We start from the raw sequence: 15,945 nt of genomic DNA on the forward strand, positions 1-15,945 counted from the left end.
GTGTTTAATCCTGAAATCCCACCTCTTCTAAGAAGTCTTCTCAGATTAGTTGTGGCAGAGTGAAAAGTGTAAAGGATTAGGGGTTAGAAGACCTCAGTTCAAGCATAGCCAGTTCTTAGCTCTGTGACCTTGGGGGCATGTAACCTCTCATCTCTGTGGCACGGCTGCCTCATCTTCAAAAAGGGAATAACAGAATCCACCTAATAGGATGTCTATGAGGATTAAAGAATTACAATATGAAAAATGCTTAGAACTGTGGGTGGTACATAAGAAGTAATGAACAATTGATAGCTATTATTGCTGAAGATGGAAGATTTAAGGGCTATGTTCCCCTTTCATACCCACCCACTTACATTTCCCTCGGCCCCCACCCACAAGTATATTTTCCCTTCCATTTATCTGATGGGTCCTCTCCATGTCTTTTGCTGGCTACCAACCATTGGTGTTTCCCAAGCTTCTCTTTGTGCCTTTTTTTACTCTTTATGTGGTCCCTCTAGGAGAATCTCATCTTCTTACTTCTTCCATGACTTCAAGAATAGACTGAGGATTCTAAAATATTATCTCTAGCCTCCATGGCACCCCACCTCCTGTCCCTCTTCCTTGAACTTCCTGTCACAATTACTTCACACTCAGTACATTCCACAACAAGCATGGGATCTTCTGTCCTAAGACTATGCTTCCTCCTGTGTACCTTACGTCAGTTAACCTGACAGTCATCTACCTGCCATCTGAAGCAGAAATCTGAACTACCATCCAAGATTCCTCTCTGTCTCTCACCCACCAAGTCTAATTGATCACCAAGTCATTCAACTCCAGCTCATTATCACTCCATCCCTCCCTCTCCATCATCCCTGCCCTGAACTAATTCAGGTCCTATTACCTCCTGCTTAAAATGGTAGAACAGCAGCCTAGTCAGTCTTCTCTTCCATTCATCCATGTGGATGTCAAAGTTACCTGTCTAAAACAAAAAAAACTGATCATATCATTCCCTGCCTTAAAACCCTTTAATAACTCCCCACTGCCTGAAAGAGAAAGTTCAATCTTTTTACTATGGCAAACAAGATCCTTCATGATAAGGCCCTGCCTTTTTCTTCAAGCTCATGGCCCACCATCCTCCTTCCCATGCTCCATGCTCCAGAAGTACCGAGCAACCTCCAGTCCTCTCGCACATCACATGCTATCCCACTCCACCACATTTAGAATATGCTGTTCCTTTGGCCTGAAATACCTTCTTTCCTACCTCTACTCACCCTTGAAGAGCTAACACATTTAACTCCTCAATGGATCACTTCTCCAGTGATCACTCTGACCTCAGACCTTCTGTACACTTGGTAAATACTTCAGCTACTCTCACACACACTAAAATTAATGTTCTACACGCTTAAGGTCCTTACAAGACAAAGCCCATGTCTTTCTCATCCACTTATGTCCAGATTCTAAAACAATGTTTGGCAAATAGTAAGCATCCATAAAGGTTACTGAGTGAAGGAATGAACGTACACTTCCTAGTCCACCTTTGCATCTGTTTCCTGTTCATAGTCAGCTGGTACAACTGTACAGTATTCTACAGTTTCCAAACATTTTCACTGTGTCGTTAAATTCATGTGTTTGGCCAGGAAAGGTTGCCCACGCCTGTAATCCCAGCACTTCAGGAGGCCAAGGTGCATGGATCACCTGAGGTCAGGAGTTCGAGACCAGTCTGACCAACATAGTGAAACCCTGTCTTCACTAAAAATACAAAATTAGCTGGGCATGCTGGCAGGTGCCTGTAATCCCAGCTACGCGGTAGGCTGAGGCAGGAGAATCACTTGAACCCGGGAGGTGGAGGTTGCAGTGAGTTGAGATCTCACCACTGCATTCCAGCCTGGGCAACAAGAACGAAACTCCGTCTCAAAAACGATAATAATAAAATAAATAAATAAATTCATGTGTTCATGTACTTACTGCATATCAATTCTGCTGGAGACCACTGGAGTTACACCATCAGTAATGGGAGGGGGTGGGGCTACTCTGGAAAGGATGATCAGGGAAAGTCTTCAAGCTAAAAGCTAAAAGGATCTAAAGGATAGATGTGGGTAGAGAAAGAGAACAGACTTGAAACAAAAGCAAGAAAGCCAGTATGGCTGAAGCAGAGTAAGGTAAAGTGATTTATTCAACTGAAGCTTCTTAATCCATGAGATAGGACAGATAATCCCCAAATTCAAATGTTACATGATTTTCCCAACTGATGAAGGAAGCTAGTAACAAAACCCAGCCTCATCATTACAAGCCAGGCTTTTCCCAAATCATCAGTTGTCAATGACATTTACAGATACAGACAGGCACTGTCCAATACGGTATCCATTTAGCCATACAAGCACCTGAAATGTGGATATTCCAAACCGCTATGTGTTGTAAACATAAAATACACACCAATTTCAGACCTATTATGAAAAAGGAGTATAAAATATCTCATTGAGGCCGGGCGCGGTGACTCACACCTGTAATCCCAGCACTATGGGAGGCCCAGCGGGGCGGATCATTTGAGGTCAGGAGTTCGAGACCAGCCTGGCCAACACGGTGAAACCCCTCTCTACTAAAAAACAAAAATTAACCGGGTGTGGTGGCATGTGCCTGTAATCCCAGCTACTCGGGAGGCTGAGGCAGGAGAACTGCTTGAACCCCGGAGGAGGAGGTTGCAGTGAGCCAAGATCGTGCCAATGTGCTCCAGCCTGGGCAATAAAGTGAGACTCCGTCTCAAAAAAAAAAAAAAAAACTCATTGATAATTTTCATCTCAGCTTTGAATATTTGGGGTAATCAGATTAAATAAAATATACTATTTAAATTAACGTCACCTCGTTTCCTTATCTTACCAGAAAGATTTTAAATTACATATGTGGTTTCTATTGGACAGCAGCGGCACACACCCTCTCAGTATGTTTTTCTTTATTATGAGCTCCCCAAGGGCCAGTTTACTGAAAATTCTGCACAATGATTGCTGAGGTTTGCACCTCCCCTCCTCTCATTCCAGTTTTAACCCCAGCTCTGAAATTCGTGTTTTGCTTAACTTCTTTGAGTTTCAGGGGCTTTTCATGCTTCCAGTAGGAATGAGAGCCACTTCGTGGCTCTTTTAGGAGCATTAAGTAAACTTTATCGGGCAACTCTGACAGCCCCGTCATAGTCACCGCGACGGCCAGCTCACCCGGTAGCTGTCGAAGGCCTCGTCGATGGGTGCCATGGCGTGAGCCCGATGCTCCTGGGACTCCCTGCACACCAGGCACACGGGCCGCTGGTCGTCCTCGCAGAAGAGCCGCAGCGGCTCCCAGTGGAGGCCGCACAGGCCCGGGGGCACGGGGCCCAGGCGCCGGCGCCGCGTCTTCTCCGTCAGCCTGGCCAGGGCCCAGTTGGGTCGCAGCGCAGCGGGCGCCGATGGGTGCCGACATTCGGGGCAAGGGAACGGGCCGCCGCCCGGCGCCCAGGTGCGGTGCAGGCAGCCGCGGCAGAAGTTGTGGCCGCACTCGATGGACACCGGGTCCTGGAAATAGTCCAGGCAGATGGCGCAGGTCAACTCCTCCTGGAGGTCCTCAGCTTCCATGCTGCTTCCCTGCCGCGGAGACGGAGTCCGACGTGAGGCGCGGGAGAGGCCCGCAAGCTGCGAGCGGCCGCGGGGAGGCCAGACGACTTCTGAACCGACGCCACTGCCTCACGTAAAACGGGACTGCGCAGTTTCTCTTCCGGGGTTCAGGACCCAAAAAGAACGCGCGGCCGTTGCCCGACCTGAGCGCGCAAGACCGGAAGCTGCTGGGTATCCGCGCCGGAAGCGCGAGGGGGTTGGTCCAGGCCTAGGCGCGGGGCAGGACGGGACCGGTGGGCGGCTCCTCCTAACAGCTATAGAGACCCAGAAATCCCTGTGGAAAGCTACAGAGGACTTGGGCAAGGCATTAGAGCTGGACGTTGTGGTCCCTGGGGGAGCAAACCGGGGAGGTGCCTCTGATCGTTCTTTCCAAGTTTGAGGGTTCAGGTCTGTGTTCGCCTGCTGGTTAGACCTATTTAAGTTCTAGAGTCCCAGGAGTTCTGGGCGAGCTGCAGCCTAGGGGCCTGGAAGGCCAGGAAGACTTGAAGGATCTGTGTTGGTAGGCCTGGAGTTTGGCTAACGTGGGGATGATTTGGATTCAGAGATGCAGATACGTTGCCTTTTTGGTAAACAATTTGAAAAGTAGCAACCATTTTGCTATCCCAAAGAACATCCATGGAGGCTTTCAACAAATAATATGCTTACCTGTTTCAGGGAATTATCTATATCTCTTAAGTGGATTTTCCATCTTGTGTTTCTGAGGTGCTTTGCTTTTTATTCTTCCCACTTTCTTCCTTTTCTTGTGAATATTTATTTAAAAAAAAAAACTCTGGACTGACAAATTTAATAGAAGTTATTTGCACAAAGAACAGTTCATGAATTGGGCAGCACTCAGAACCAAAAGAGGTTCAGAGAGCTCTGTCCGGCAGTATGAACTGCTAGCTTTTATAGGAAGCAAAGTAGAGAAATCACCTGATTAGCTAACATCTAGGTGTCTGCCTTATTTGACAATGATATGATGAGGCATTTGCCTTATTGAGGCATGGTCTGATCAGTTGGCTGTCTGTTATTGGCTGAAGCTCGGCCATGATTGGCTGAAACCCAGCTATTTGTAATAAAATATAGTAAGTTAGGCTTCAGTTCATTTACATACTAAGTCAGGTTGTATTTTGTTATGTAGGAACTCAAATACCAAGACAGCTTCAGGCTAATGGGCTTTTGCTTATTTAACAGATTTTTCATTCTTTTTATGTCCCAATATCAAATACTGCTTTTCCTATAATAATTTTTCTCAGTAAGTAGTATGATTAAATGATTAGAAAAAGGGGTTCTTGAGATATCTGTTTGGGGGTTATTGATGAAAGTTCCATGGAATATTTCTAAAAGATTTAAATTAGACAACTAATGAATGGATTTCCTTTGCAAATTGGAATACTCTATGAAGAAGGGATCTGGTTCTTTAATAGGTACCAAGCAGGAAGGAATGCTCTTAACAGTTAACTGATATTTACCATGAGTGTTTGTGGCATCTGTGTGTCTGTATGTCTACCTAAGTATTGGATGAGAAGTTTCAGCATTCCTGCAAAGTATTTATTCCCCTTACAGTAGTCATTTAAATCTTTTCAGGTAAATCCCTTAAAATCCTTATGTCTTTATTCCTGCCATAACAGAGATGACCTTCCTTCTTTACTAAGTGAGGCTCCCTAATTCACAATTTTTCTCCATCACAAAATGTCTATAAGTCCATGTACCAGCCAAGGTTCATTCAGAGAAGTGGAATCATTACGTTTCTTTATGTTCGCAGGGCAAGCAGTTAGGAAGGGAAGATGAACATAAAGTAGGGAAGAGCAAGAATGAATTGGAACCTAAGACACCAGCTGGTCATTCTTTCACTGTCTCCAACTTTAAAGATATGAGTATCCTTGCTAGAGGAGCTGACACTCTTTGCCACAGGACTAGACACACACACGGCTCAGGAATCAAAAAAGCTGAAGGAAGACTCAGGGAAAAGCTTCTGCCCCATCCCAACGAGGTGAACTAGCTGATTGGTGACAAAGTAGATGAGCCTCAGTAGCACCTAGTGTCCCTGCACCACCATTTCAAGTATAAAACTGGAGGGATGCTTCATTTCTCCCCTTCAAGACTGACACAACCATGTCTTTTTTGGGCTATTCTAACCAGAAACAAAAGGAAAGGAAATTCTGGGAAACATAGTTTAGCTTAGCAAAGTTGATATATTACAAAATTACCACTGTCCACTCTGTGTCGAGTTGACATCCATACAGACCTCTTTAAAACATACTTTCAAAATAAAGCCCACACCCTACACATAAGCTATCTCTAGGGAAATTTGAAGTCTGTTGTGCACTGAGGATAACCACAACAACAAATTGTAAACCTAGCCCAATCTCTGACTAGACTGATACCACCGAACCACCGCTATGCACTCAAGAGCACTAAAGGCCTAGCAGAAGGAAAGACATACTCATCTCCAAGCATAAAAACAGTCTTTACTTCATACTATGAAGAGGGAATTGAAAAAAAATAATTTAAGCAAAAAGACCAACTGTTAACAGAAAGAAAAAAGATGCATACAGAAAGGCAAGAAAAAACAGTCCGAAGAGATAAAACAATCATTAGAACCAGACTTATAAGACATAGACATTAGAAATATCAGAGAATTTTAAATAACTATGATTAATGTGATGAAGGCCCTAAGGGGAAAGGTGAACAAAATGCAAGCTCAGATGGGTGATTTTAGCAAATAGATGGAAACTATAAGGAAAAATAAAATGGAAACTATAAAAATAAAAAACTATAATAATAGAGATGAAGAATGCCCTCCATGGGCCCATTAGGAGACTCAACACAGTTGAGGAAAAAATCAAACTTGAAGGTAGGTAAATAAAAGTTACTGAAACACACACACACACACACACACACAAAAAGAATGACAGAAACAGAACACAGCATCCAAGACTGGTGAGAAAATATCAATATCAAATCAAGAAATAGCCGGGCGCAGTGGCTCATGCCTGTAATCCCAGCACTTGGGGAGGCTGAGGCAGGCGGATCATGAGGTCAGGAGATCAAGACCATCCTGGCTAACGAAGTGAAACCCCGTCTCTACTAAAAATACGAAAAAATTAGCCAGGCATGGTAGCGGGTGCGTGTAGTCCCAGCTACTCGGGAGGCTGAGGTAGGAGAATTGCATGAACCCAGGAGGCGGAGCTTGCAGTGACTGAGATCGCACCACTGCACTCCAGCCTGGGCGACAGGGCAAGACTCTATCTCAAAAAAAAAAAAAAATCAAGAAATAATGGCTGAGAATTTCCAAAATTTGTGAGACACCAAACCAATCCAAGGAGCTCAGGGAACACTGAGCAGGATAAATTCATTAAAAAGAAACTAAGCTTATTGTATTCAAACTAAGCTTATTGTATTGATACCTGGTAGTTATAACTTACCAAATACACTGCCCAACATCTCCAGATGATCTATTATTTCTGAAAGTTTCCTTTATTACATTTCTTACTTCCGGGAGATATAGCCTTGGCTTCATGTTATGGTCAATGGTGCAGTCAGTATTCTCTGAAAGAAAGAACTGGTTCTATTTTACCTCCATCTTTTGTTTCCTGTCAGAAAACCTACCATACTACCAAGTACTCCTTCTCTACACTGCCTCTGATATTTAAGTAATTTTAGAATTCTGTTGAGACTATCTCCCTTGTTTGGTATGATGAATCTGGTCCTAAATTGCATGCCAAAGACTTTGAGAACTAAACAATAAACCCAGATCTCATGTCCCGGATTGGCCTTTTGTTACCCACACAACGAATGGGTTAAATTGCTTGGCAGGTGACAGTCCAACGACCACAACCAAGGAGGACTTCCCAGGGGGATTTTATTATTTGCGATAAGCAAGGAGGACACTGGGAATAATTCCCCAAAGCAGTGCCTCCCTGAGCAATGGTGCAAACATGGCTTTTATTAGTCTGGTTAGCTGAGTCATTTTTATGTAGAGGTGGAGTCAAGGCAGCACAGTCCCAGTTGTCGGTCATGCTGCTGCATATGTCACATGTATAGAAAATGGTGAATAAGCTCCTCTTTGGGCAGGATTTTAAGTATGGCGATGAGGAAAGTTGGCCAAAGTTCATCTCCAACTCAGGCATCTCTGGGTCCAACTGGTCTTTGTTTTTCCTGGGCTGAGCTTCTTCCTGGAACTTTTTAAAACAAAAATTCAAGATATAACAGTTACAAGTGGTAACTTTTTCACAGTGCATACCCAAAAACCCAAGGACCCTGGGTTACACTTTAGGTGCCACCCATGTGGGACCTGTCAGAAGAGTACTACAAAGGCTTTGAAAACTGAACTGACATTGGGACCACAACCCTCAGAAGGCTGGTCAAAACTTATGACTTGAACCCAAATGGGTTAATTACCTTTTAAAACATAAATATCAACATCCTCCACCAAATTTAACCAAGACCCAGAGCATCCTAATGACATTGAAAATGTCCAGGATACAATCGAAATTAATTGGCAGGTGAAGAACCAGGAAAATCTCAACTCATGTTGGAAAAAAATGTAACAGATGCAGAATGTAAGTTGCCACACATGTTGGAATTATCAAGACTATAAAGCAGCTATTCAAATGGAAAGTTTAAAAGTTTCAGAGAAGTAATAGAAAATATAAAGAATAGCCCCATGGAAATTTTAGAACGGGAAAATACAAAAACCATCATCACATCATATCCAGCGTACATGCTGTCAACATTACTTATCACTGTTGTTAACCTTGATCACCCGGCTGAGGTAGTATTTGACGGGTTTCTCCCCTGTAAAGTTATTCTTCCCCCTTTCCCCCTATTTTACTGTATAGTGGGAAGTCACTATATGCAGCCCATGCCTAAAAAGAGTGTAGCTGGTGGACATGGTGGCTCACACCTGTAATCCCAGCACTTTGGGAGGCTGAGGTGGGTGGATCACCTAAGGTCAGGAGTTCGAGACTAGCCTGGCAAACATGGTGAAACTCCGTCTCTACTAAAAATACAAAAATTAGGCCTCGCACAGTGGCTCACGCCTGTAATGCCAGCACTTTGGGAGGCCAAGGCAGGCGGATCACGAGGTCAGGAGATCAAGACCATCCTGGCTAACACAGTGAAACCCCATCTCTACTAAAAATACAAAAAAGTAGCCGGGCATGGTGGATGGCGCCTGTAGTCCCAGCTACTCGGGAGGCTGAGGCAGGAGAATGGCGTGAACCCAGGAGGCAGAGCTTGCAGTGAGCCGAGATTGCACCATTGCACTCCAGCCTGGGCGACAGAGTGAGACTCCATCTCAAAAAAAAAAAAAAAAAAAAAAAAATACAAAAATTAGCCAAGCATGGTGGTGCATGCCTGTAATCCCAGCTACTCAGGAGGCTGAGGCAGGAGAACTGCTTGAACCTGGGAGGCAGAGATTGCAGTGATCCTGCCATTGCACTCCAGCCTGGGCGACGAGCAAAACTCCATCTCAAAAGAAAAAAAAAGTGAGTAGTTATATTTCACCTCTTTGCGGTGGAGTATCTACATTCTTCTGCATGAGAAATTTGTCAGTTATCTCCTATTTATTCAGTTATTTATATTATGAACTCAGGGATTATTATTTTATACTTTGGGTTATAATCTAATACTATGTTGTTTATTTTACTGCTCAGATTATTCCTGTGTTGGCCATTGGGAGCTTTTTCAGTTGACACCTGTGTCCCTTTGACAAACTCCTGTCATTTTGTGGCGAAGAGGGAGTAGCACTTTGTTACTTTCTACTGCTACAAAATCCTCCAGTCTTATCTTGTATTTCTCTTCCCTAACCCTAAAGTCAATCATTTGCATTTCTGTAATGATAAATGATGTTAAACATCTTTTCATATGCTTTCTTATTATCTGTATATCTTCTTTGATGATTACCAAGGATGGGAAGCATAGTAGGGGTAAAGTGGAGATGGTTAATGGGTACAAAAAATAGAAAGAATGAATAAGAATTAGTAGTTGATAGCACAACAGGGTGATTATAGTCAAAAATAATTGTACATTATAAAATAACTAGTATAATTGGATTGTTTATAACAAAGGCTGAAGACTTGAGGTGACAAATACCCCATTTACCCTGATGTGATAATTACACATTGCATACCTGTATCAAAATACCTTGTACACCCCATAAATATATAACCTACTATGTACCCATTTAAATAAAAAAGTTTTTAAAAAAGAAATAGTGCTGAGACAACTGAATATCGACATGCAAAAGATAAAGTTTAACATTTATCTTACACCATACACAAAAATTAACTCAAAACCAACCAGTGACCTAAATGTAAAAGCTGAAACTATAAAACTCTTATGGAAACATAGTCATAAATCTTTATGGCTGTGAATTAGGCAATAGTTTCTTAGGTAGTACACAAAAATCATAAGCAACAAAAGAAAAAAATGGATGTTAGACTTCATCAAAATTTAAAACTTTTGTGCATCACTATCAAGAAAGTGAAAGACAATCATAGAATGGGAGAAGATATTTGGAAATCATACATACAATAAGTATCTAATACCCACGATATATAAAGAGCTCTTACAATGCAACAACAAAAATACAAAAAACTGTATTTATAAATGGGAAAAGGATTTGAATAGACATTTCTCCAAAGAAGATATACAAATAACCACTAAGCACATGGAAAATGTTCAATGTCATTAGCCATTAGGCAAGTGCAAATCAAAACTACAATGAGATACCACTTCACATCCACTAGGATGGCTAGAATTTAATAGATAAATAAAAAGTGTTCCCACATTACTGATAGGAATGTAAAAATAGTACAGCTGCTGTGGAAAACAGTTTGGCAGTTCCTCAAAAGTTGAAACGTGGAGTTTCATTATGACCCAGATATTCTATTCCTGAGTATTTACCCAAGAGGACTGAAAATGTGTTCACACAATACTAAAACTGGGGCCAGGTGTGGTGGCTCAGGACTGTTGTGCCAGCGCTTTGGGAAGCTGAGGCAGGCAGATCACCTGAGGTCAGGAGTTTGAGACCAGCCTGGCCAACATGGCAAAACCCCGTTTCTACAAGAAATGCAAAAATTAGCTGGGTGTGGTGATGCACACCTGTAGTCCCAGGTACTTGGGAGGCTGAAGCAGGAGAATCGCTTGAACCCAGGAAGTGGAGGTTGCAGTGAGCCAAGATCACACCACTGCACTCCAGTCTGGGTGACAGAGTGAGACTCCATCCCAAAAAAAAAAAAAAGTGGTACACATATGTTCATAGCAGTAGTGGTCATAAGAGCCAAAAAAAAGGAAACAACCCAAATGTCCAGAAACTGAAGAATGTATAAACAAAATGTGGTATATCCTTAAACAAAATGTGGTATATCCTAATAGTGAAATAACACTCAACCATATAAAGGAATGTAATACTGAAACATGCCACAACATGAATGAACCTCAAGTTATGCTCAGTGAAAGAAGCCAGACATGAAAGACCACATATTGCATGATTCCATTTGTATGAAAGAGTAGGAAAACCAATAGAGACAAAACCATATGATGGTTGCATGTTTTGGGTGCTAATAAGAGGTTGAGAGTAACATGAGGGGGTAGGGTTTTTTTAAGTTGATGAAAATGTTATTAAATTGGTAGTGTTGATGGATATACAACTCTGAATATACTAAAGGCTATTTAATTGTATACTTTTCTCACTGGTAGAGGATCATGACTGCAAGTTGTCCTGGTTCTTGGCATTTTGAACAAGGAATTGGACAAAATTCCTAGCAAAGCAAAGAAAGGATGAAGCAACAAAAGAACGAAAGCAGGGATTTATTGAAAACCAAAGTACACTCCACAGTGTGGGGGCAATCCGAGCAGCAGCTCAAGGGCCCGGATACAGAATCTTCTTGGGTCCCAATACCCACTAGAAGTTTCCCTTTGGCCAGTTCATGCTTTGCAGAAAGCAACCAATCAGAGGCTAGGGTGAAGTTACGAAGTTGCAAAGGAAGACTCATCTGCAAACAGCCTGATTTGTTGGGGACAGGCAATTTCCCATCTGCTGCGCAGAAAAGGTGGGGGTGTTGCAAAGAGAGTAGCCTCTGGTCCTTGTGTTACTTAGGCAAGGAAAGTTAGAGTTTTCCTTTCAATTTAGTCCTAGGAAGTTGGCGTGAAACAGCCTTAGGTTCCCTTCCTCCAGAACCTATTCTCCTGCCTCACTTTAAGTGGATAAATTATATGGTGTATGAATTATATCTCAATAAAGCTGTTTTAAAAGGGGGTGGTATAAGGAAGAATTCCAAATGATGCCATTTGCGTTTTTCCTTGGTCACTTTGGCTGGGCTCTGTCTACAGTGGATGAGAGATTCTTATGAAGCACTTGTGTAGCAGGAAGAAAAAAAAAATTTCCTAGCTATTGCCAAAGCATCCCTTGGGATCCCCTAACTTACTTGGGGATAACTTGGGATTCGGAAAGAGAAAAAAAATAGATAACTGCTTTTGTTGAGAATTTCAGGGCAAGAGAAAACTAAGAAAAGGGGGCAGCATTCTGTTAAAAAAAAAAAAAAAGGAAAAGGATAGAACAACACTGTCCAACAGAAATGACTAAGAGACTCGAGAAGACTGATATTCAGATTGCAATTATCCGCCGAATCACACTGTGATGTCAGCCTCCCTTGCTGTTACTCCCAAATCAGCAAATCAGCAGTAGAACTCTACTGCCTTTTCTGGGTGGTATTGAGGGTTATGAACTTAAAGAGTAGGAACTTGGTCCAGCATGAGTTGCTGCTGTGCTGGAGACAATTGTAACAGCTGCAACAAGAACTGCAGAAATGAAGAATGAGAACTGAGCAGAAATCAGAGCTATCAGTGATCAAGGGGGCCTAAGCCCCTGAATTCACAGTAATCTTCCTTAAGGATATGGCCGGGCATTTGAATAAGTCTATAAATATTAAAGGACACTGACTTATATATACTTGAAGCCCGGAGTTTCTGGCTTATGACATGTGCTGCAGGTCTGAGGGGCATTCATTTACCAAACTTTGATGATAAGGGGAGCAGAGAATGTGGAAAAACAGAAAAGAGGTAAATGAAGCCACCGAGACAGGAAGGGGCATTATCTTCAGCAACAGGAATGCCAACAGCAGTCATCAATATTTATTGAGCAGGGCAGGGGAGAGGCACAGTTTAGGGAGGCTTCTGCTGGCTGACTCTTGAACCAAGCCCATAAAAATTGTGATGCTGACACCAGAAAATTCCAGTGAAAAGGCACAGTCAGGAAATGCTTTAGACTACATGGCCCATGGGGCCCTTAGAGATCCTTCAACAGCCTCTAATTTGTCACAGACATGAATCCCCACTCACTGGATGTTGGGAGGAAGATTCAATCACAGGGTTTCCTTCAGGCAAGCCAGGTGTCTTTATAACTCTGCAAAGTAGAGAATCAAGAAGAAGCTGAGATTTTTCCTAAGTGGAGAGAGACCTAAATGGAAGTTCAGGAGGGACAACGGACTAGCACTCTTGTCCTTGTTCGCTGGAAGGAACCATCAAGTTGATGGGGATGGACATTGGGATAGATTTTGAGAGCAAGAGAGAACAAAGAAAAGGGTTGGGAGTGGCGGTCAGAACACATCTGCCTAGAACTTGGTTACCTACTTTGTAACATGCAGAAGTTGTACTTCCCAGAAAGGTGAGGGACCTGCCCCGGGAGGAGATCATCAGGACACAGACATCAGTGACAGGAAGAGGGGGTGTCCTTCTCACCTGCTTCTTGAAATTGCTCTTTGGTTTCCACCACTGGGAGGCTATCGGTTGCTTTCTTGTGTCTTCTGGTGCTCTCTGAAGTTGGGAAGTATTTAGAAGAGGAAGATTTGTGCTTCCAGGTCGTCCACCATCTCCCCAAACACAGAAGCACAAGCTCCAGAAAAGTAAACAAGAGACAGAACCCGCTGACTCCAAACATGGTCTTTAGGAAAATGGTCTTCTCAGAGGGGCGGGACAGATTGCAGGTTATACTACCAAGGCAAGGTTCTTGGCGACATGCAAAGGAGCTGGGCATCTGGAACCTATACAGGTGGTACTGCAACCCCAGGGCTGCCCCCTCCAGGACAAGCCGAGCCCCCAGCTGAGCCACATAAGCCCAGAGCAGCCTGAAGCTTCCAGCCCCTGGGACATCTGTGTTGCCCTCCCCTCCCTGGATCAGGGTCTCCTCCTCCTTCCCCTCTCCTGATAATTCCCAGTGCCAGATCACGTGATACAGAGTGAAACCCATATAGAGGGCACTGGGTACAGCCACCAAGATGACCTGGAAGACCCAGAAACGCAGCGGGGAGAGGGGGTGGAAGGCATCAAAGCAGGCAGCCTTGCAGCCCGGCTGCTGGGTGTGACACACGAATTCACTCTGCTCATCGCCATAGACTCCAGGCCCACTGGCAGCCAGCAGCACAAGGCGGAATCCCAGGAGCACGGGAAGCAAGAGGCGCCCCACGGGGGTGGAGTGCCGGCTCTCCTCTGCCAGCAGCCGCCGCAGGAACCTGCCACACATCCTGTTTTGGAGCAGAGGACAAGAGATCAGTGTTGTTCACTGTCCTTCAGAGGGAGCTCCAGTCCACCTTGTCACTCCTAATCCAAGGATCACTGAAGGCAAGCTTTTTTATTCCTCTCCAAGTATCTGACTGATTAAATACCAAGACTCTGATTGCACCTCTTTACTACTTAATGAAATCATCTATGTAAAATAATAACAGTGAGTGTGTGTGGTGTGGCTGTCTCTTCTGTCCTCCCCTTCTGTACTGCTGGAGTGAAGAGGAACTCTCAGGTTGGAGAGACCAGGGTACATCTTCATCTCTCTCTTTCCCTCCTTGCCTCCGTCTCTTTCTTTCCCAAAGGCTAAACGTAAGAGAGTAGTCTGGGATGTTTCGTTAATTTTCCTTTGAAAGCTACTGCTTCCCCAGCTGATGGCTGCCAGGCCTGGTGCTGCTTCAGCATCATCTTAAGCAAATCAGTGCTGATGCTGAGAGGGAATGTGCATTCTCTTGCTGTCTTCTTTTCTCTGCCTCCATGCCCTTGGATGATCACAGGTGTGTCTGGATGTCCTCTTCTCTCATCACAGTGGTAAAGTTGAGAGGTAGTTAGTTTATGGGGCTAGATGTGATGGATGAAATGAACAGAGCAAGCATCGAGGCTTGCTTTAGTCTGATGCTCTTAGGCCTTACAAGCTGAGGAAGAAGAGAATATTTGGAAGGTAACCCAGCAGAATTTACCAGAATTACATACTATAGGATTTGGGGCCAGAGCCAGAACTGACTAGATAGAAATTCAGATTTTGACCCCCGCTTGCCATTGTTCCTTGGGCATATATCTCCCTCATGGTGACAGGTGACCATGATCAAGGATAGGTTTCAGAAATCCCTCTGTTCCCCAGCCCCAATGCTACAAGCCCAAGTTCACCATCTCTATATTTGTCCTAATCAGCTGCCTTCCCCAGTGCCCAGCAGCTGTTTCAAACCATCCCCATTTAGCCTAAATTCTCACTCATCTGGTTACCCTCACACTCAGAAGACCATGTGGTATGGTCTGAATGATGATCAAGAGTCATATGTTAGAACCTAATACAGTAGTCCCCCCTCTTATCTGTGGTTTCACTTTCTGCAGTTTCAGTTACCCGCAGTCAACCGAGGTCCAAAAATATTAAATGGAAAATTCCAGAAATACAAAATTAATGTTTTAAATTGTGTGCTGTTCTGAGTAGCACTATGAAATCTCACACCATCCCACCCAGGATGTGAATCTTCCCTTTGTCCAGGGTATCCACGCTGTAGACGCTCCTTGCCAGTTTGTGACTTAATTGCCATTTTGGTTATCAGATCAACTATCAGTACTCGTTCAAGTAACCCTTATTTTACTTAAGAATAGCCCCAAAAAGCAAGAGTGATGCCAGCATATTGTTACAATTGTTCCAGTTGTTCTTTTTTTTTTTTTTTTTTTGAGACGGAGTCTCGCTCTGTCACCAGGCTGGAGTGCACTGGCACCATCTCGGCTCACTGCAATCTCTGCCTCCCGGGTTCAAGCGATTCCCCTGCCTCAGCCTGCTGAGTAGCTGGGACTATAGGGGCACACCACCACACCGGGCTGATTTTTTGTATTTTAGTAGAAACAGGGTCACCATGTTGGCCGGGATGGTCTCAATCTCCTGACCTTGTGATCCACCTGCCTCGGCCTCCCAAAGTGCTGGGATTACAGGGGTGAGCCACCACGCCCAGCCACAATTGTTCTATTTTCTTAGTCGTTATTGTTGTTGATCTCTTACCGTGCTAATTTGTAATTAAACTTTATCATAGGGATGTACATATGGGAAAAAAAAACATAG

At 43.7% G+C, this 15,945-nt stretch overlaps 2 protein-coding genes and 1 long non-coding RNA gene across 4 annotated transcripts in view; 1 reads left to right on the forward strand and 2 right to left on the reverse strand.

The window, feature by feature from the left end:
• The window catches only part of TRIM4 (tripartite motif containing 4), a 28,991-nt gene extending 25,243 nt beyond the window's left edge, over positions 1–3,748 (reverse strand). Inside the window, exons 1-2 of one of the 2 annotated variants that reach the window (XM_032756004.2) lie at positions 3,183–3,748; positions 881–958 (exon numbers count right to left, since the gene is read on the reverse strand). In XM_032756004.2, coding sequence (XP_032611895.1) covers positions 881–958; positions 3,183–3,575 — 471 coding nt within the window. In that variant the 5' untranslated portion in view covers positions 3,576–3,748. The remainder of the gene's footprint in view (positions 1–880; positions 959–3,182) is intronic. The other variant, XM_032756002.2, reaches the window with a different exon arrangement.
• A 117-nt stretch (positions 3,749–3,865) lies between these two features.
• Positions 3,866–15,945, forward strand: part of LOC131381787 (uncharacterized) — a 29,803-nt gene continuing 17,723 nt past the window's right edge. Inside the window, exons 1-2 of the long non-coding RNA XR_009210726.1 lie at positions 3,866–4,001; positions 5,359–5,586. This is a non-coding gene — a long non-coding RNA (uncharacterized LOC131381787). The remainder of the gene's footprint in view (positions 4,002–5,358; positions 5,587–15,945) is intronic.
• On the reverse strand, positions 7,439–14,121 carry GJC3 (gap junction protein gamma 3). Its single transcript, XM_032753401.2, has 2 exons — positions 13,341–14,121; positions 7,439–7,777 (listed from the first exon to the last, which is right to left on the reverse strand). Exons 1-2 carry the CDS (start codon positions 14,119–14,121, stop codon positions 7,719–7,721), a joined length of 840 nt encoding a protein of 279 aa, XP_032609292.1. The 3' UTR covers positions 7,439–7,718.

Source organism: Hylobates moloch, unplaced genomic scaffold (assembly GCF_009828535.3).
Source record: "Hylobates moloch isolate HMO894 unplaced genomic scaffold, HMol_V3 SCAFFOLD_1, whole genome shotgun sequence".
Taxonomy (NCBI): domain Eukaryota; kingdom Metazoa; phylum Chordata; class Mammalia; order Primates; family Hylobatidae; genus Hylobates; species Hylobates moloch.

Coding starts and splice junctions, on each gene's coding strand:
- GJC3 (XM_032753401.2), bottom strand. CDS start 14,121: ATGTGTGGCAGGTTCCTGCGGCGGCTGCTGGCAGAGGAGAGCCGGCAC. Junction 7,778..13,340: donor AGAGCAATTTCAAGAAGCAG/GTGAGAAGGACA, acceptor TGTTTTAAAAAG/TTCCAGGAAGAAGCTCAGCC.